Source organism: Chaetura pelagica, unplaced genomic scaffold, assembly GCF_000747805.2.
Source record: "Chaetura pelagica isolate M959 unplaced genomic scaffold, ChaPel_1.0 scaffold278, whole genome shotgun sequence".
Taxonomy (NCBI): domain Eukaryota; kingdom Metazoa; phylum Chordata; class Aves; order Apodiformes; family Apodidae; genus Chaetura; species Chaetura pelagica.
The window spans coordinates 878,059-901,129 of NW_009954497.1; the positions used below are offsets into that span (position 1 = coordinate 878,059).

Below are 23,071 nucleotides of genomic sequence, written 5' to 3' on the forward strand. Positions count from 1 at the left end.
AGATTATTAAGAAATTTCTATGTGACAAAAAATCTACCCAGTTTTCACCACCTGTTCCACAAACTAGTAACTATTGCAAATCTTTCCTTTTATGGAGAAAGAACTTCAGCAACAACACAGGTTTTCAACAAATTTGCAAGGTGGTTCAATGATACTGTTTTCCACAAACCCTGTAAAGTAACTACCAGAGGTGTCTCACTATAACTCCCCTGCTGTTCCACCAACATTAAAAAACACTGAAATATTAAATATTTTGAAATACAAAATATTGAAAATAAAATATTTTGAAAAAAATAAATGTGCTATAAAATTAAAGACTATCATATTGGTACATGCAAACAAATTTAAAAAAGCTACATGCAAGAGATGTTACTTGTAAATAGCTTTTTCATCGTGTCAAATATTCTTAAAAAAACCCCAAAATTAAGCAATGTTTTTCTTTTATAATCAGCTGCTTTTTTTAGTTGCTGTTTCTTAATCTATTGATCAAAATAGATTTTGAAGAATACTTTAATCTCACATCAAGTAACGACACTTCTGTTTTCCTGCATTTTCCCCTGCTTTGCCACAACGTAAACACAAGTACCTACGCCTGGATTTTACATATTTTCAATATGTGCAGGGATTGTATTAAAGATGCTTTCAGAATGAGAATACGTACAAGTATCCAAAGGGACAGTACTTGTCACATACAATGGGTTTGCACTTCTTTGGCCGCGGTCGGCACTGACAGATCTCGCAGTTGTGAACATCAGTCTGGAAGCCGAAGGAACAGTCCAAGGAACAGCCTGAAATGAGGCCAGTGCACAGCTCCTCCCCTGCAAAGGACACATGCTGATTATTACAACGTGAAAACTATTTAAACCAGAAAACCACATCTTTAGCAGACCAAATCTTCTGTTCTCTTTTACTTCATAACTATTTACATACTGGTAAGCCTTCCCTTTGGACTGTTCTAATTTAAAAATATTTGACAGAATTCTCTAGTAATGACCCCAAACCATATGAGAAGACACTACAGGATGTCTTCAGTTCCAGTCAAGAACTGGAGGAGTACTACCTGATACCCTAAAGTAACATGATTTTATGAACAGATGCACAGCTAAAGGAGTCTAGTATCCCTTACTCTGCTGGCCTTTAATAAAGCATTTAAAATAATACATACTTTCAACACATTACATGGATTCAATAGATTTCTTAATTTCAATATGAAGCATCTTTATTTCTCCTCTTATTTTAAATAGAACTGAAAGGCTGGAATATATAAAAAACTTAGGTTCTTCATGCTGTTTGCTGTCAACTGTTTGGTGATTAAGACCTCCTTTTAAAAAATATAACTGTAATACCCCAATATGTGATATAAGCTTAGAGATGCTAGACTTAAAGACCTGTCTCTTGAAGTCCACTACTATGATGTTTTATCAGCCTCCTGTGATATAAGGGAGATGGTGGAAGGCTGGCATCTCAGTTTCTCCAGTATAGAGGTAAATAATGGTCATTGTATTCACTATAACTGGAATTGACAATTTTGAGAATTATGAATTTCCTTTTCTTCATCTTGAAAGTAGACATGCCAGACAGACCACTCTTAACATACTCTGGGATGCAAAGTTCATTTATTAGTTGGACAGGTGAGAGAGAAGAGGAAATTATTTTTGTTATGCTAGGGATGCAAAACACAGGGGGAAAAAAAAGACCATTATTACAATAGCCAAAGTGAGATCCAAATAGAGAAAGAGGGAAAAACAATTGAGATTTTTCAACAGAAGAGTATGACAGGTTATATACAGAGGTTTGACTTTCAGAGTGATACTTATAGGATGGCTGATCTCCAGTTAAAACATCCACACCACTGTAAAGTGCTAGTTACACAGAGGGCAGCTGAAGAGTGCTCCTCCAGATGTGCTCCTCATTCAAGCTGATGACCACTTTCCTTTAGAGGTATGAACACTTAGGGACAGGATTTATCCAAAGAGGATGTCAGCACACTGATGTATTTTGTGCCTTCTGTGGATCCAAAATTTAAAGGTAATTTTCATGTCTCTAACGCCGTAATATACTGAAGGCAGACCACAGAAGGAATTTTGCTTTACTTAAATGTTTTTTCTTCTATTTTTGTAATGTTGCATTTAAGACTGCAAAATGCAGACTTAAACAGATGTGGCTAAGCAAAGTTGTTCCTTCTCTACCAGGTTAATGCTCATTTGGTAAAGGAGGCATGTTTCTTTGTATGACAGAGTGAAACTGAAGCCTCTGAGCTAACTAGCAAATTCACTGTCTACTTCTGCAGTAGAATGTGGCTGTACGAGTGCAATGCAACGTAAGGGCCTTATTACACCAAACAACAGTTCTCAGTTGAAGCAGGATGAAGATCATCAGGTTCATTGGCTCCCACCTCTCCACTTTTATGTAGATTTGGTGTCTGAAGTTAAGAGGATGCAAGTTTTTTTGTCATTCAGAAAAGAATACAGAAAAATAAATGACAGATTCTTTCACAACCTCGAGAAGTTGTCATTGTCAGCAGAGCACTTATGCCACAAAATGTAAGCATTTACTCTTAGATATAACCTCCGCACAGCATTGATAATCCTTATCTCAGCTTCTTGCTTTAGTTGGAGAGAAACACACAGAAAAAGATCTTCATGAAGTCTTACAAAGTTTTTGAAGAGTACTATTCAGGCTGATACATTAAGAATACTAGATCTTTTTAATATGTAGGCACTAATGCTGATTTAAAAACATAATGCAGAGGAAGCTCTGAAACTCTTCTCTGGTAAAGAGTGATGCATGTGTAACAAAGAAGAACACTCCTTGGAGCAAGTTGAAGTAATGAGAATTTGCCTTTAATTTATGAGCTTTTACACTAGACTGTTTGTACCCAATTATTGCCTGACAGCATATAGTGATAATAAAATTAACTAAACTTTTCACCATGCATAACTTTATAAGGTAGTAATGATTTTTAAAGTTAGACTTGAACTTTATGAATGTATTGAAAAGCACACACACCTACACTGGAATATCTCAAAAAATAAATAATTTCAGTTTTGAGCTTTGATATTATCTAAGTTATGATATCTGCTGCAGATGCTCAGAACTGATCAATGAATAATCCGAGAATTGCACAGGTTGGATCTATCAGAACCACTTGTTTTCTGAAACATACTTTGTTATGGAGATAAAGCGTCTAGGGGGCTGTTCATAAACGTCAGGCTGATGGAAGACAGGTCAAAGAAAAAGAAGGTGAAAATGCAAAATACCATTAAAAATCTGGCTATGTCCAATGTACAGAGAAAGCTTGCTGAAGTCAATATAGACCACTCTTCATCACGGAATTTATTACTCTAATGTGAATGCTATACGAGAAAATCAGAATAATCTCCACAGATCTCTGCTGACAGACTTTCTAATAAAAACAATTCCTTCTGAGAAGATGATTATTACTAAAATTAACACTTCATCATGCTTAAATTTCAGGTATTATGACATTACAAGCTGTGGAAATTGATTTTAAATAGCTTTGAAAAAAATTCTCAATGAAGAAAGTTATTGTAATGAAAATCAGAAAGTAAATTCTGCTCTGCTTTCTGAGTTCATATACAATCATCTAAATTTCTCCTACTGAAACATTTTAACAATTACAGACAGTCTCAAATTGAAGACTGGGACACAGACACAGGTTAATGTCAGCTACATGTTGAAAACCCTAGTCCAGGGTTTTAAACTGGGTGTTTTTTTCAGAAAACAGAATGAGTCACCCATTTTAGAAAGCAGAGTGTAGCTCTCAGAGAAAGAAAGGAAGAAAGAAAAAAAAAAAAAGAGAAAAAAAAATCACAAGTCTAAAGATTGAAATGTGAATGAAATTCAGAATATGGAATTGTTACCCTGACAGTATTTCTATAGCTTTAACTATAGCTTTAAATTCATCATTAATAAAATAATCACAAGTTCATTACAAAAGGATATGTAAAAACAGGTTTTCTGCTAAGGCTTTGCATTTCAAAAGACAAGTACTAATGAATAAAGAGAATTAGTTCATGAAAGTCAACTGCAATGAACTAAGGAAATCTATTGTGGCAAAACATTAGGAGGTTACTTGTTTGGGGGTTTTTTCTGCCTCTGCTTAGATAAACATAATAATGAACTGGAATCCCAAATCATGGAATGTATTTGCAGAGCAGAGATCCTGTCCTAGCTGGGCTAATAACTGCTTCAAAACTGTACCAAGGGGTAATCAAGACAGTCTGAAAGGAAAGGATAGGAAACATTTGAAAAGCTAACGCAGATGGAAAACTACCTGTCAGAGTTCTAGAGAACAGCATTATGCATCTTCACATCACTGTAACTCTAACAGAGTGGGGTCAAGCTTCTGATCATATAGTATAAGCCATCTTTATGTCTATGATTAGTTCTAATGGCATCTCCCGGGGAACTAAACTAATGGTTGGCTACGGGATAGAAGATGACAACAGACACAAAACTATGAAAAGGAAACCAATTGAAGGGAAAACATCGTGCTGCTAAGGGAAATACCTGTCTGGAAAATAGAGTTCTTCTCTGTGAGTAGCAGAAATATTTTTATTAATATTTCTTACGAAATACAGAATGCATCAATGAGGTAGTGTCAAGACAGAAAACAATCCTTCTACACAAGGTAACAGGAGGGCTTAGGGGGATAAAATAATAATAGTGGGGTGAAATATGATACTGAAAATGTGTAAGGTTGTGCCACCCATACGGAATAAACAATAAGTTGTGCTACAAACAGAGTTCAGGCACAGGATATTGGTTGATCTCAGAATGATACTGAGATGATATGACTTTAGAAGATGACCATGTGTTCCTGAATGTCTCAGGCTAATATAACTGTATTTTTACCACAAATACTTAGTTTTTTAGTATGAGGATAGACATTAGCTGAAATGCCATGAAATTCTGGAAGAATTTCAACTCAACTAAGTACAGGAGAAGGCTAGGACAATAACCACAGAAAGGCTGTCTGCCGTCAACCAACGACACCTTTAAAACAGACTCCTGCTAGGAATGAACATGCAGTGAATACTTCTAGGAATGAATCCAGCCCACACAACAAGCCCATGCAGATTGATTTTCCATGTGCAACCACAACTGCAAAAGCAGCAGCAAAGTCAGTTACCAACAGGTCCATGTTTCTAGCCAGTGTTTTCACTAGACCTCACAATAGTGGCAAAAGCTACTGCTTTATACACTTTGACCCCTTCAAACACTGCAGTTCTAGCAAATACTTAGTTCTGTAACTTCTCTTATTAGCGAACAAACCAATATTAGCACCAAAGTTTTTAAACCTGGTCACAATTGCCCATAAACTCATTTTAAATACAGTAGTTTATTTCTCTTCCTTTCTTTACCTGCTCACAAACAGTTTAACACACATAGAAAATAATAAAACAAATATTAAAGTTTCAGAAGACCATGATATTGGGGAATCTGTTTGGGATATGGGGGATGGGACAACACTCTGAAGAAGAAAGTCTTAAGAACAGATGATTTCCAAGATATCATGAAGCTCTATACAGCACACTGCACACAAACTATGTGGTGTTTTATAACTCTTTTCCACTAAGTACCTTATTCTCAACACTAACATCAACTCTTGTTTTAAAAAGATTGTCTGATCACTGTAAGACTGAGTCACTGGCTGGTAAATGAAAGAAAGGTATGTACAAAAATCAGCATGTAAGAGCAGGTTATATACTGACATGACCTACTATATTCCAGGGCCCATTCTGCAAATAAAACAACAACATTCTGTCCCAGGATATGCAACCTTAGCAATCTCTGCATGTGTGAGGATTCACTCAGCAGTCCAATATTTCAGACACAAAGTAATCTCTCCTTCTCAGGTATGGTATCTTAGAGGCAACGTATCACAAAGGAATCACAGTTCTTTGGCCTAAATTCAAACCATCAGATGCATGATTTATTCCTGATTTCAAAGTGCTCACGCCCCCACCTTGCATGAACCTATCAATATTTGGAGTGTTACAAAATATTGCTCAAAAATGAAACTGAAAAGTAAACAAAATTCAATTCCATGAATTGTATGTTTAGGTCTAAAAAAGATCTTGAGTTTGAACCTATAATAGCTTGATTGTAATTCCAGCTAATTCTTATTGAAAAAATAAGAAAAGACTTCTCGATTTACTTCTTCTAGCATACATGTGCCATACAAAAAGCTCTAAGTTTTTAGGCTGGGATATTTGTTTTTCTCCAATTTGTTTTTTTTTTTTTTTAATGTATGGACACACTGATAATTGTACTGTAAAGACTGAAAGCCATCTTAGTGTAAAAACTTTTTAAAACACAGTTTGTGAATGTTCACCCAGCTAATTCTTATTGAAAAAATAAGAAAAGACTTCTCGATTTACTTCTTCTAGCATACATGTGCCATACAAAAAGCTCTAAGTTTTTAGGCTGGGATATTTGTTTTTCTCCAATTTGTTTTTTTTTTTTTTTAATGTATGGACACACTGATAATTGTACTGTAAAGACTGAAAGCCATCTTAGTGTAAGAACTTTTAAAAATGCATTCTAGAGATGCACAGGCTGCTAAAATACTTTCAATTTTCAATTCTCTAGTTCACAGATAAAATACAACTGCCAGAGAATATTCACAGATACCTGAAAAGAATTATGTTGGTATTTCAACTTGGCTCAGGCAGGTGTCCATTTTTTGAAAATTTGTAGCATGGCTACACAAAGCTAGCTACATACCTTTACCATCATTATTTTCTTGACGCTGAGGCTAGATTGTATCAGGAGAACTGTTTCACAGTACCTTTATAATTAAGCACTCCTCAGCCGTCCTCTTGGTGTGGATTGCTACTGCTGGTTAATCTTCAGGGGTGGGGATCTGGGGAGGCAAATTTATGAAGGAGAAAACTAGGTTACTTATCAGTAACTGGAATTCTCTGAATATATTGCCTCCACAGATCCACACTAACCCTCCCTCCTTTTGTTAGAATTCACTCACGATTCACAATAGCTGGATAAAAATGAAGGGACTGGGCACTGTGATGCTAGAAAACCCTGTTTAAAAAAAATAATCTGATAAATCTGTTAAGGCAAATTACCCGCTTGGATACTTGCTCCAAACAACTCTAGGATTCACATACAACAAATGACTTCATGAAAATGGATTTGTAGCAATGATATCTCAAAGGTGGAATTAATGGAAAATGAGAAACCTTCAACAAACCTTCTAGCAGTGCATTTGGGTGTTTTTTTTCCCCACAAGTCAAGTGAAGCTCTTATCTGCTTCCATTGCATTAGATCTATTGTAAGCATTACTAAACCAAATACATTGTTGTAATCTTAAAGAGATCTCTGCCAAAGACTTTTATTGTACTGAGAAAAGAGATAATATTTACTTGGCATGAGTAGTTCACCCTAATTTCAACTTCCTCAGGGACCACTTCTACTATTTTCCACATGTGTATTTTGGGTTAATATTTCACTCCTACTTACAATATGCATTTTCTTTCTGATCTAAGCCTTAAATTTTTAAGAAACATGCTTCATCCTCAGTTTTCCATGGCTGTATTTCACTAATTGCTATTTCTCTTCACATGACTACAGAAGGATAATACAGCATCGTTTTTCTGCCAGGTCTACAAAATTACTCAAAAATCCAAGATGCACCTTCCTTGCACTAAGGGAGACTACCTGGACTGTCTTTGTTCATACAATCGTTTTTTTCCATGAAATTTGTAGCTAAATCAAGGTAACAATGGGAGATAATTGTAATTAAAATAGAAAGTGTTACCTAATTTCTATTTTCCTTCACTATTTCCAGCAATTTTTCCTTTTTTGAAGCGTACGTTTTGCATGATTTGTGTGGGGGATTATTTTTTCTACCGAAGTTTGATGTCAAAATAAACATAACACATGTGGATGGTCACACTTACAGAGCTGCGGTCAAAGGCTTGATGTCCAAGTGGAGATCAGTGATGAGTGGTGTTCCTCAAGGATCACTACTGGGGCTGTGTGGATGGTGTGATTGAGTGCACTCTCAGCAAGTTTGCTGACAACACCCAAGCTGTGTAGTGTGGTCAACACACTGGAGGGAAGGGAGACTATCCAGAGGGACCTCAACAGGCTTGAATGGTGGGCCTGGGCAAACTGCAAAAAGCTCAATAAGGCCCAGTGCACAGTCCTGCACCTGGGTCAGGGCAATCCCAAGCCAAATGCAGATTGGGCAGAGAATGGATTGAGAACAGCCTTGAGGAGCAGGACTTGGGGATGTTGATTGATGGAAAGCTCAATATGAGCCCACAATGTGTTCTTGCAGCCCAGACCATGTTCTGGGTGGCATTAAAAGAACTGTGGCCAGCAGGTCGAGGGAAGTGATTCTCTCCCTCTGCTCTGCTCTCAGGACACCCCACCTAAAGTACTGTGTCCCGTTCTGGAGCCCCAAACACAGAAAAGACATGGACCTGCTGGAGCAAGTCCAGAGGAGGGCCACAAAGATGATCAGAGGGCTGGAGCACCCCTCCTATGAAGCCAGGCTGAGAGTTGCAGCTGTTCAGCCTGGAAAAGAGGAGTTTCCAGGGAGACCTTATAGGGGCCTTCCAGTACCTGAAGGGGGCCTACAGGATAGCTAAGGAAGGATTTTTTACAAGGGTATGTAGCAATAGGACAAGTGGTAATGGTTTTAAGCTGAGAGTACATTTAGGCTAGTGTGAGGGTGGTGAGACAATGGAACAGGTTGCCCAGGGAAGTTGTGGATGATCCATCCCTGGAGGTGTTAAGGGCCAGGCTGGATGTGGCTTTGGGCAACCTGATCTACTGCAACGTGTCCCTGCCCATGGCAGGGAGGTTGGAACTAGATGATCTTTAAGGTCCTTCCAACCCAAACTGATCTATGATTCTATGGTTTGTTTTTTTTTTTAAATGGACAAAATCAGCACAGAGTTTTGAAGCGTTCAGAACACACCCCTGAGTATGGAGTATTTACAGGAATGAAGGAGTTAAATATTCACATTTTAGCCAGGAAGAATGAAATGTTAGTCAAACCCATCCCAAACTCTAACTAGGGAACGATTACCACTTAGAAAAATGATAAGATGTATTCTTCCATGGTAGTCACTGCAAAGTTTTTCTTAGGCTTTTTCCTATCACTCCATACACTTTTCTGACTCTGAACTACTGCTATTTATAGAGAGCCCATAGATGCACCTGCCTAACTTTTCTCAACCTTTCAATCTTGCCTTTGAACGTCTACGTAACTAAATCAAATGTCACACTGCCAAACTCAAACTCCATGTCAGAATTCCGCTCTACGTCATAAGCTGTAAAGGGAGATGGTGTGACTTGCCAGAATATTGATGTCCATGCTGCAGAGTATAGAGTGAATGGCATCACCTCCTTTATAAGCCTGTGGTAGAATACATTTTCTTCTCATTTAAGGAAAAGGTATCAACACTCTTCCAAAAATATTCATGGAATCATAGAATGGTTTGGATTGGAAGAGACCATAAAGATCATCTAGATCCAATACATCTACACAGCATGTGTTTGGGAGAAAGGGGTGGTTGTTTGACTAGGAAAATGTGCAAACACGTAAAATACCAAGATTTCTAATTTTTGAATAGGGATTGCATGGTTTGCCTTGACAGATTAAAGATATCACACCACACAGAGTGGATGGTGAGGCACTATGATGTGCAGGGAAAACAACTCATCTCAGTCTTCTACAATTGTGCCTCTCCATAGGCAGTCTGGCAGTAATGAAATTGCATGACAGTTGCATCATGAAACTGCAAAGGTAAGCCTTCTAAATGAAGAAAAAAAATACTACATTGACAGAATTTCCCTGATTTCATTCAATTTTAGTAAGATCTAAAAAGTTTAAAAATGCTAAAGCCATACAATTATACCCTGAACAGAACCTCAAATGCAATTCATTCGGGATAAAATGCAACAGTCTAAGTTGTAGGAGAGATTTTAAAGCCTTTTTCTCTTTCATGAAAACAACGCAGGGAATACACGAGGCACGATGAAACACTGTCCCTCACTGCAGATTCTCACTGAAGAATGATTTAGTGTTCAGCAGCAACTATCAGATTTTAAATTCTATGTTACTGAAATCAGCTAGAATTATTCAATGTGCCTGTTAGTCTTTGGATCAACAGGAGTCTTGCCCTCACGGACATCACAAACAGCTGATCCCTGGTTTTGTTTCATTCCCCTCATGTACTCCTCCTTCTAAAGACTTCAATACAATTCAGTGAGCCCTATGAAAGCAAAGGCCTAGACACTTAAAACACAAGAGTAATTGCTGCACCTTACAAGTAACAATTTTTTGCTTATTTACTTCTTCTCCTTGTTTCTTGTTTTTGTGTCATATCATCTTACTTCCCCTGCCTCCATGCTTTTCCTACTTTTTTAGTTTTATTCTTGGTACTTAGCAGTGTTTTTTTCTATATCCTGGATTACATTGTTTTCTTTTATGCTCATGTAGAAGCTTTAGCTTCTATCCTCTCCCAGTCCGTATGATAATTCTTTCTGCCTCATTATTTGTTGTTCCACCTCTACCTACTACTCTACCCCTTATATCTATCTGTGCTCAGTCTTTGGCCAATGGTAGTTTTTTCCCCTCCCTTATCTTACAACTGTGGACTGCCTCTGGTTTTTTTTGTGGTTTTTAAAAATTTTATTTTACTATACAGCATGGAGGTTTTCACTGCATGTTGTTACAGCATGGTTTTGCATTCACTACAAAAACAGGAAGAATAAAGGACAAAGTTTTGAAACTACTTTTAAAATTGTATTCTACACATTTCATGATTTGCTTCTGTCTTATTCTGTAGAAAGCTTGAGTCAAGCTGAATAAACTTGAAACTGAATTACAATAAAGCATCAAACATGTTTAATGATATCATACTTAGATCATTATTTCAAATAAATGTGTTGTACTGATTTCTGGCTACAGCAATGTAAATGAAGGCAATAATGAGGAACAGTTTACAGCTTTACTCTATGTTCTTACACTTTGTCAAGTTGATTTTCTTTTGGCTGAAATATATTGAAATATAACAAATCTTCAGCAGAGACATCTAAAGAGAAATTAGCAAAAAAGGAAACATTACTGGACAGAGATTGGTAGAATTAGGATGTTATGACTCCAAATAGTACTGGGGAGCAGGTGGGCCTCCTTTACTCAGACACTTTAAATATGGCTCAGTTGAGCAACTTAGACCAGCAGGTGACAAGTGGCTGCAGTATAAAGATTGCTCCCAAAAGTCCACATGAGTCTATGTGAGCTAAAGGTAATACACACCCTCACGTTCTTAGAAAACCAAAATGCAACTGAACTGGTTTGGACATGGCAGTATAGAGGATCTCAAAAGGCAGAGAACCAGTCCAGTACATTTTCAGCGCATTTGACCTAAACTCCTTTCTTACTGCTCACACGCTCAGTTGCCTAGAGCCTTGAAAATGAGACACTACTTGAAAATTCTATTACGTTACAGAAAAACTCTATTTCTGTCATCTTGACTGATAACCACCAAGTGATGAAGACTTTCAAGCTGTTATTTTTCTTCACTTCTTTAGAAAATAAAGGTTTCTGCTCTCTGAATGACTGAGGAGATTTTTAAGCACTCTACATTTCAAGCTATTTAACTACAAAAAAGAAGACAGACAAGTGATACTATTAAGTTGCTCCAGACAGTCTGCTACAGCAAAATTAAAATAATTTCAAGAGAAATAATTTCAAATCTGGCAAGAGAAAAATTGCCATGAAGAGGTTCTTAAGCACTATTTAATCAGAAACACTCCAAACAAAACCAGAGACTTCCTGGGATGTGGTGTGTATACATGAGCAGTCTGGTAATCTGGGGTGATGGGTATCCTGTGCACCAAACTGGAGAGAAGGATTGCACTCACGGGCATAGATAATTACATTTGCCAAATTTGTCCATCTTGTTTGAATCTAACTCCTCAATCAATTTAACAACAGTAAAAAAGGAAGGAAAATTAAATTACAATGATAGAAGCAGAACTTCACACTTCTAATTTGGTCATCAAGAAGAACCAAGTAAGGCATGTATGCAGTAGTTTGGATACAGTCTATGGAAAGTTGCCTTTGCAGTGAATACAACTTGTAATCAAAGGTGTTGTTTCTGTATTGGCATGATGCTTGTCAAATATTTACTTGTTATTAAGATGTCCTGTCCTTTACCTTGTGGAAAGAACATAAATGCATGTTTCCCCAGAAAAGAAGTTTAAAATGACACAACAATCCCTTTTCTTGATCCTTAAGCAAAGCACCGATCCACACCTAAAACTCTTTGTGCCAATTAAGAGTTTTATTTTGACCATTTCTACTGGGGATCCCTAAAATAGTCATACTGGTTTAGAAAATGGCTGAAAATGGGTAGACTGAAATAAAAAGAAGAAGAACAGAGTAATACTTCAGTTGTGAAAGCCTCAGACGCTACAAGGAAGATGCAGAACGACAATAAAATTATGAAGAGAGTTTAAATCCACTCCAAGGCTGGGCTGTCAGCCAGAATGATGCACCCTGCATCTGAGACTAGTGCAGGTGTCCTTTGTTAGGTAATTCCAACAACCAACAGAACCTTGTTTGTATTTAATCTGTAATCATCTAATTCTTAAGGAAACATTCGGAAAATATATTATTGCCGCTTCACTGATACATGTGAAGTTCTAACAAGGCACAGTGATTTTCCATGGGGAAGAAATAGATGTTAAAGCCTGCAGAAATACTAATGAAGGTATTTTTATAGACATACAATTTCTATATATAACAGAAATGTAAGAATACAAAACCAATAATATGTTATAGAAATAAAATCATATATAGATGCCCCCTGCCCCGGCATATAATTTTCAAACAGTTATCCTCAAAATGTAAGTTTTGAGGGAAAATAGCTAAGTTGAAAACAGGCTGTATAGCAATACGTGGTTTTGAAGTGCACAAACCTAGATGCTCTTACACTCTTTATATACACAGAAGAAAATGATATGTGGAAATCTTATTAGATTTCTCAAAGTCTGAAAGAATGTTAAGTGTTACCTTTTCTACCTAGCTGTTAATTTTTACCTGAAGTCAGACATTTCATGTTTTCCTCCAAACACATTTTAAGCAAGCAAACAAGCAATGTCAGAAACCAGGAATTTATCCTTAAAAGATAACAACTATCAAGCACACACATACTAACACAACATATAATCAACGTCATGAATGGAAAAAACAGCATCCAAGCATTTTCAGATACAGCTTGATACAAAAGGTAGAAGCCACTGTATTTTTGCATACTCACTAGTTTTGCACTGACAAATGCGGCAACCATTTTGGTCCAGTTTGAAGCTGTAGATACAGTCTTTTTCAGTCAAAGTGCAGTTTACCAAAATCTCACAGGTGGGTGGACCTATTGTGATGTATGTTGGTTCTGAAGGCAAAAAAAATATAAGGAAATAAATTTGAGATGACTTGAGTATTTTAATTAAGTTCACAAAAAGGCATACACAGTGCAATAATGAAGAGAACAAAATTAATTAAATTTGCTTCTGATTGGTTAACGTTCTTGGCACTTCTGAAACAACTGAAGACACCGACTTTGCTTTGAAGTAATATACACTCATCACAAAGAGTATAAAGCAGCATAAAATTTTTGAAATGTGGAAACAGGAAAGAATTACTACATTTTTTTGTTCACTATGAAATCAGCTTTCCCGCAAACGCAGCTTAAAACCTAATGCAAAATACTTATTTTGCCCACTTTACTCCAAAAGTATTTCATCAAAACTTTAAGTAGGTTTTTGTTTGATTTTTTTTTTTTTCCACTTTAGAAACTTTCTCCAAAGCTCAGCTGATAGATACTACCAAGCTGTAAACCAAAGCATGTGACTCAGTAGATCAAATCTTTCTCTATGTGAATAAGATCACTTCTACTGAAATTTAAAGCAGAAGAGATTCTGAATACCAAAAGGGAATGCAAGATCCACTGCATGTGAAAGATCTCTGGAAACCATTTAACGTATCTATTCATTGAAAACATAACTTAGAATATACTTTTCACTACCAGATTATGTTTTCTGAAGTTGAGGAAATTGTCAATTATGAGCTATTTATGAACAATATAATGCTTACCTTTGGCTACCATTTAAATATATTACAGTATGAAAATTGTTTTAACACATATGGTAGCCAGAAGTATTAATGTTTTTCTACATGAAGTTCAAATACATTTTAAGTCAGATTTTGCCATCCTTACTTACGGCAGCTAGTTTTTACTCTCAGACTAAAGGTAAAATACTACTCAATGTAGATTAAGTTGTTAGAAGTATACACTGTTAACCAAAAAAAACAAATTTCTGTTCCTATTGGCTCCATGTCCAGCTAGCAGATTTTGTACCCATGCCTTCCAGTCAAGTGACAATTTTCCTATTACAAGAAGGAGCTTTTCTGCTCGCATTGTCTTTGACAATTTCCAGCTCTCATAGCTTCTCCCCAACCCTACACTTCCCTTCACAACAGTTTATACAGCAGCTGAACGTTTTTAATCCTTTTAAAAACAGGTCAGCTAAGTATGGAGTTTGGAGGGAAAAACTGCATGAAAGACACTACAGTGAAGTTAAATGGCTTCAAACTCACCTCAGAGGTCATAGTTCAGATTCCTTACTTTGCTGAAAGTTTCAAGGTAACATTAAATTTTAGTTGCTTGAGTAATTTTTGCAGTAAAAGTAGCTATACCCTTCATACAAATATATATATATGTAACACTACTAACAGCTTTGTTCAAATACAAGCTAGAAATTTGTATAAAGGTCTCTGTAGACCTCTCAAACATCTTGCAATTTAAATTAAAACTTTCCCAGATATTTTTTTAAGAGTTGCATATAGATTACTGGATTTTAGGCTAAAGGGGAAGTTTTATACATTTCTGTGAATTTTTCATTTCACAGCTCCAAGTTTGCACTTGTAGTATGGAAGAGTAACTGTAATACACAATGTATTTTAGAATCCACGGATTCCCAAACATCTTTTTATATCAGTGAATTATTAATATTTCTTTTCAAGTTCATTCAGTAAACTGCCTAACAAAACCATAATCATGTCTAATCTTCAACATTTGCAACTTTAACAAACCATTAGTAACAAACCATCGAGAATATATATTAATATACATTAATGAAACTCCAGTAACTAACCTCACCTGTTTAGGGTTCAGAGTATATAAACTAGTTCTGCAAACAAATTGATTTTTTGCATCTCATGCCCATTCTGAAAATCTCCTCTCCTAGCTCACTCCATTCTCTAACCAAAACACCCTAGACATACAAAAGATGAGAATAAAAGAGTTACCCTGAAGGTTACTGATCAGCCAGCCCAAACCCTACAATTAAAATGATAAAAAAGCCACAGTAATGCTTATACTCACTGGTAGTTAAAACCACTACAAATCATATGAATCATTAATGCTACCCTGTTCACAGATAGTAACATGAGCTGAAGAACTGAAGGAGACACTAGCTTTACCATCTGTCTGCAGAACTGTTAGGTAAAATCTGTAGTTTAAAATGCCACTACACTCACTGAAAGCTGAGATGCAGGTTAGTATTGACTGACCCACTTGGGTGTAAACAAAATCTAGAGAGAATCGGGATTTTGTTGCAACCCCCCATCACTTAAGTCCATCCCTCAAGACAATTTCTCAATAATTGCAGGTGTAATTTAAAATCTAGGAAAAAACCCAGTGAGTATTTGTTACGTATTTTGGTGGTGACTTTTCAAACCTGTATTAAGTGTTTTGATGCTCTCTTGTTTTGGACATACCCACACAATATTTTTCCCTGTTGTCACCTCCAGTAATGTGGTATTTCTCACAAGGGACAAAATTCAACTGACATATTAATTTGAAAGGTTTTTATTAGTCCTCTACCCATTGTTTTATTATTCTGTTACCTCCCACTTCTGTGTTTGCTCTCAGCATCCTCAGTGTTCCTAGACAAGCTTACAAATCTGTATTTTCTCCCTCCTGTCCCTAAAGGTAAGCCCTGAGATACAGTAATTTCATATGCATGCCTGCTTCTCAATGAGCTGCAAGTAGAGGACAAAAGAAATAATTTCATTCCCTACCCCCACATGTGCAAAAATGCAGCCAGGGGAAAAAAAAAAAAGCCACCAAAAAAACCCCCAGCTCTTTTCACTTCGCTAGACAAGACTCAACAAATAAAGCCAGCTCTGCTCTGCCAGGCTTCTGGCTATTTGAATAGGCAAGCAGGAGCTAAGCTTCAAAAAGCATGTACCACCACATGATCTGAGCTAGGCTTTCACTGCTGCTCTTGGTAGAAACGGCACAAGAAAAGATCCAGTGCACAAATGTACAGACAATGGGTGGGAAAAATGGTGCTGTTTCTGTCTGTGTGCTTTACCAACAATAAAACTATACTGTAGAAAGAAAGAGAGAAGAAGAAAATATGAAAGTGGATTGAATACAGTCTGGATGGAAAAAATGGATTTTCAATAGAGCACAGATTTTGCTGATGTCAAGTACTTACACAGAAGGTTAAAAGCAGATCAGAACATCTTGCTTCCAAGTACTCTGAGACTGACACTTTCTGTGCTGAAATTTAGTGCAGGAGATTATTAATTTGCCTGCTGTGAGGTTGATAAAAATATCTGAATTAATGTTTTACACTGCTGTTTACTTAAAATCAACTTCAAACATTTTGAAATCCACAGAGGATACTTCAGCCACTGATGGTCCATCAGTCTGACTGGTCCACTGAAAATACTACGGTACATGATCAAAACCCTGAGTGTCATTCATCTCATCTGGAAATCAAACCGCCTTTAAGAGGAAAGAAGGGAAGACAATGACATCCAAGCAATGTGTAGAGCTATCTTTGACCTTACAGAGCCTATAGTATCAATACCAACCCAAAAACTGGATGTGCCAAAAAACCCACAAAAAACCAAACCAAACAAAAAAATTGTCAAGGTGGAATAAGACCATAGCTTCAATGGCATCTTTCTACCCAGGACACTTTCATAATATGACACAGTCAATCCCCAGGCCTCTTCTGTGATTTACTCATTTTTGAGACCTCCCACTTCTACGACTGATATGACACAGCTCGTATTACAAAAAGGAGACACAGATCTTGTTATACCTGGATGAGTATTGAGGTCTTAAGATAATGCTCAGCTGAAATATTCACTAATGGAGAGAAACCGATGCATCCAGATTTCAGTGCAACCAGGAGGAAAAGAATTTCTTAGGATCAGAATTTTACTATGCACACAGTTGGATCAAATAGATAAGAAACCTAAACTTGATAATTGATTGCTGAAGCCCTGGAAAACTAAATAAATAAAGACAGACAAACAAACACACACACACTCCCCCCCCCCCCCAAGAGACAATTTATTGCAATCTTGTTGACTTCTACTGTTTATCTGAATGTTAAAAATGAACTGCTCACTGAAGTTTTCATTCAACAAGAAGATTTCAGAAAGACACACTCCAGTACAGAACAGGGCCACCAAGCTAGTCAAGGGCTGGTGCTGGTGGCAAATGAGGCATGACTGAGAGACCAGGCCTTGCTCAGCTGGGAGAAGGAGGCTGAGTGGGGTATCCAACTGCTTTTACCACTACTTAATGGGAGAGTATAAAGATGACAAGGCCTGGCTCATCCTGAAGATGCTCCAGGCTAGGATGAGAGGCAATGAACACAAATATGGACATGGGAAATTACAACTTGATAGAAGTTGTTTTGTTCTTTCTTTTCAAACACATATAACCCACTGAAATACTATTTGGTACTTTGTATTTTTTCAGTATTTGCATATTGACTTATTACTGCCATGCTTAAAAACAACTTCAGATGGTTTTTTTCATAGTTACTACAGAAAAAAACCACAGTATATTCTAATAAAGATATTTTGAGGAATTATTTGGAGAATTATGCTCATGGAACTGGAAGATGAAGTTGACAGTGATTTCTTCCTATGTATAACAAAAAACATTTGAAAAAAAATTGAAAAAAAGCATGCAAAAGTGCATTTTTATTTTTACTACTACACATGCTTCCCATCCCCAGAAGTGTTTAAGGCCAGGTTGGATGGAGCTCTGAGCAGCCTGATATAGTGGGAGGTGTCCCCTCCATCAAGTTGGAACGTGATGATCTTTGAGGTCCCTTCCAACTCTATTCTATGATTCTACAATTTTTGAAAGGCTAAATTACAATCAAGATATTTTCGGCATACCAACAGGAACACATGAACTTTTCAAACACACCAATCTAATTTATGCAGCACAATGAAGCCTAAAACTATTCCTAAATTTAAACATGAAGATTATGTAGTCTCCCACAAGTGAGAAGTGGGATTGTACGTTTCACTGCTCAATACTACAACTTCTCAACTGTCTCTTTCATTTTCCCATCTAGTTAATGTGAATCAGTCTGTAGTTGTCCTGGTTTGAGCCAGGATGAAGCCAATTTTCTTTTTACTGATTTTGTTTTTAGTTTTCTTCAGTAAGCTCTTTTTAAATTAGCAGCATGTTTTCCAGCTAGTGGACTGATAATGCTGGAAAGTTTATGTTACTGCTGAGACATCAATGACACTTTACTCTGTGACCTCAGATGCTAAAGGAGTCGAAGAGTCATATCTGCACCCCCCCTGTAGGGATGAGTGGACTAGACAGATAGCAAAACTGACCAAAGTATTCAATTCCATATATCTACGTAAGCTCAGTGTAAGGTCAGGGATCATGGAAGTCAACTTCCTTTCAGCTTCTTCTTCCCTTCTCTTTCATCCATGGTCAGTGTCCAGGAAGGACTCTGTCTATCCATTACCATTGACCCCTAGGCCCCTGTGTTCCTGACCCTCATCAGTCTCCCCTCAGCTCCTGTCTGCTCTGCCATTCTCTCCAGCAGCTCCGGGACATTTCAGAGCTGCTCACAGCTCAGGAGATGCCGGGGGAGTTGCTGAGGGTGGAGGGAGGCAATAGGGTTTTGCACATTCCTGAACACATTTGTATGTAATTGTACATATTTTATTTCATCATTAGTATTTAATTAAAGCTGTCTAGTTTAGTTTTCAATCCAGAAAGTCTCTCCTTTATACTCTCTCTCTTCTCCCTATCTGGGTGGGGGTGGGAAGGGATCGAGAGCATTTTTGTTGCTGCTTCAGTCACCAATCCTCAAACTTTGACAGTAGTTGAACTAAAGACAGTCAGATAACAGAGATTAATTCCTTGTGCATAATATTAAAAAGGCTGGAACATGGAAACACATCTTCAGTGTATAGCACAGGGAAGCTTTTTTCCACCTGTGAGCTCCCCCATGTACAGTTCTCCCCACCACCCCTGACTAGAAGGTACATACGACTCCAGTGTATAAATGGAAAAATGAATTAATTCCATAAATAATTCTGCCAACTCGTATTTTCACTACTTTTAACAATAATTAACTGTGTAGGTTGGTTGAGGTTTTTTTTTTTGTTTCAGTTTGGGTTTTTTTTGTTTCTTTTGGTGGCTTGGTTGCTTTTGTTTGTTTGTTTCTTAAGGGGGCACAACCATAAGAAACTTTGCATAAAGATCATGTTGTGCTAAGACATTAATTACAAAAAATAACTTTCTGAAGTTTACACATTTAACTTACAATGACTTTTAACCCTTGAGAGAACAACTTGCAAAATACCAGTGATTTAGATCCTATAGTGACAGAAGAGGATTCTAGAAAGCCAAACATCTCATTGGGAGCATGAAATGAAAACCAACTCTGGGGGAAGAAGGAAAAATGATAAAAAATAATTTTCTACACATGGAGAAAGACTATAACATCAATAATAAAGAACATGCCAGTGTTTGGGGAAAGTGAAATAGCTCCCTCTTCTGTAGCATTTTATACCACCACCTACCTTTAAAAGGATTAAGATGTTCTGACACTATGAAACCCACACCGACTTAGAGAAATACAGCATCACTGCTTTCAAGGATTTACTTTAAAAGATCAGGAAAAAGACTGAACGGTGGTCTAACTTTTTACCTAGTGCTTTATGTGATAACTGGCTATAAACTAGTCCTGAAGGGTGCGCTGCTCAACAGCGTTTCATTTGACTGCATACTTAATTGAATTTTGTCTGCTGTCCAAAAAAGTTAGCTGCAGCCTACTAAGCAGCAGCATGTGTGTTTACTTAAGCTTCCTGTAAAAACATTCATATCATTCCAAGAGTGACTAAATGTTTTCCATCCTCATAGTTCGCATTCCAGCCTTCCCTGCCCCTCCAGTTCATTACATGAAAAGTATCAGTCCTGAGTTCTGGGCAAGAGAATTTCCTTCCTGGGCTTGAAATACCAAGTACCTTGCAGGAAGTTTTTTTCCCAGTGTTTAGCTGTCTGTATTAACTATCAGAGTTCAACAGTTCTGCCTCACATATTTATAAAACACGTGCATCAACTCAAGGTAATTTTCTAATGTCACAAATAACTCTGAAAATATATTCACTAATGCTTCCAAACACATGCTTCAGTTTAGCAGATTTTTATTTCAAGTTTTAGTCATACTATCAACCTGGAACTACTTAGATATGTATTTTTCCTCAAAAGTAAATACCGGAATCCAAGACTGTTTTATTGTTGCAAACTTAAGAAGCCTTGTGCGAACCAAAGCTGCATGGGTTTTATTTTTTATTTTTTTTCTTTTTTTGCAGTGATGCAATCAAAATACTCACAAGCTTTCTGCTTCCAAGATGTGAAATTAAAAGCTTTTGTATGTTGTAATAAATTGTTCCAGTTTTCAGTTTAATAGGCATGTATACCCTTCAAACATATTTTAATGCTTTTTGACCATTTTAGGTGGAGTGACATGAAGAATAATAGATTAAGCCTTCCTACCAAGATATGTCCAAACACAGCTAGGTGAAGGTACATTAAATACACTAAATTAGAATGCATGTGGGGCAAATGTATGAATGCTTTAGGCTCTGAAAAGAATTAATTAGAGGATCCATGAAATTCTTTATAATAAGGGAGACATCCTTTGCTGCACTGACATATATACATTAGGATTCTTTCATTATTTATCCTTGCAGTAGTCTTCCACTGACCTTAACAATGAATCACTGAAAAGTAGGAAAAGGTTATTTTACACTAGTATAGTCTTCCTGATTTAAACTCGGAGAGACTTTCAATGGCAGCATGTTTCTTTATACTCTGGATTGTGTGGTTCAACAGCCTCGGCTGCCTAGTGTAAAACCACTACACTAAAGCATGATCTGGCAAATGTAAGCCCAATTCTCTGCAGCACAGCGTTTGCATCCCTTAATTGACTTTGATGAAAAGGCTGGTTGAGAAATGCAGCCCTGCTGCTGAACAATAACTTACACTTCACACTCTAAGGAGATCTCTGGGCCCAAAACCCTGTGCTGGTGAACGTTGCTCACTACCACTGACTTCATCCTGAATGAATCAAACTTCTTTTCACTGAACTCTGCTGCCTGTTTTTACTTAATGAAGTGTTGAACATGCTAAAGGAACTGAACTGAATTACATCTCAGCTAGAGTTTGGAGCCCTTTATTGATGAAAATGTTAATTTCTTTTTGTGAAGATAAAGTGTCAGCCATAATGACAGCGAAATAATGTGGGCCTTATTCATGAAAATTCTCCAAGGGGATTGTGTTTAACACTTAATTTCTCATTCACAGCTTATGCTGGCACCCTGCCACCTGTACCTGAGGGCTGTCACTCAGAGGGACATACTGAGAGATAACCACTTACTGCGTATCAGTGGACTGGGTTGCTGCTTTCCCTGTGAACAGCCCGAGCCTCTGGGATACGCAAGGGAGCAGGAGGAGCCACACACTTCTCTAAGGGACATTTTTCACATAGTGCCAGTGCTGAGCACTTGTATTTATTATCTTGTTAAGAAAACATAGATAACAAAATCAGGTATTTTCATGCTATCCGACTCAATATTTACTTGCTGGGAACACAACTATTATTCCAGTTTGCAGATGTCTGTCCAATGATGCAGATGGCCTGAGGGAAACATGGTTATTCTATCACTTTAGCTGGCTTGATGTTCTTGAGGTGCTATTACATATTGATGCTAAACACCTATTTTAAGCTCCCGTATCCACTCTTTTTTTTTTTCCAAAATTCATTAAAAATGGAATTGCTACTTAAACCACACCCATTTTAATTCAGAAAATGAAAAATTATTAGCCCACTGGAGAAACAAGCTGCTCTGTAAGCAGCAGCACTAACAACAACCTGAATACTGAAGGAACCAGTTTCCGCCAACAGGACAGGCATACAAACCAGCTCTCATGAGGAACCTCTGAGCCTAAAGAAGCACAAGGACATACCAAAATTTTGCAGTCCCTTATAGCACCTGCAAAACACTTTCTGCCCTCCATCTAGCTGTCTGGTTTCATTAAGTCTGTAGAAATGAGCTCTCTTTGGGGCTTCCTTGAAACCACCTATTTAAGCTCCCGTATCCACTCTTTTTTTTTTTCCAAAATTCATTAAAAATGGAATTGCTACTTAAACCACACCCATTTTAATTCAGAAAATGAAAAATTATTAGCCCACTGGAGAAACAAGCTGCTCTGTAAGCAGCAGCACTAACAACAACCTGAATACTGAAGGAACCAGTTTCCGCCAACAGGACAGGCATACAAACCAGCTCTCATGAGGAACCTCTGAGCCTAAAGAAGCACAAGGACATACCAAAATTTTGCAGTCCCTTATAGCACCTGCAAAACACTTTCTGCCCTCCATCTAGCTGTCTGGTTTCATTAAGTCTGTAGAAATGAGCTCTCTTTGGGGCTTCCTTGTCCTGCAAAAAGCCATTGGCTCTAAAACTGTGGGGAAAGCAGAGGGCCAGTGTGATTACCTAAGCCTTGGCTCTTAATGAAGACAGTATAGAAAACAAAGAAAGAAAAAACAGACTAAATAGATAATAGTTTAAACAAACAAAGGCAAATCCCAAAGGACCAATATCATTACAGCAGCTATAGTAGCTATATAGAAGCATCCATCAGAAGCTTAA

At 37.3% G+C, this 23,071-nt stretch overlaps 1 protein-coding gene across 1 annotated transcript in view; it reads right to left on the reverse strand.

The window, feature by feature from the left end:
- The window catches only part of CRIM1 (cysteine rich transmembrane BMP regulator 1 (chordin-like)), a 175,396-nt gene that overhangs the window by 18,526 nt on the left and 133,799 nt on the right, over positions 1 to 23,071 (reverse strand). The window contains exons 10-11 of the mRNA XM_010004603.1: positions 13,329 to 13,457; positions 662 to 818 (exon numbers count right to left, since the gene is read on the reverse strand). Coding sequence (XP_010002905.1) covers positions 662 to 818; positions 13,329 to 13,457 — 286 coding nt within the window. The remainder of the gene's footprint in view (positions 1 to 661; positions 819 to 13,328; positions 13,458 to 23,071) is intronic.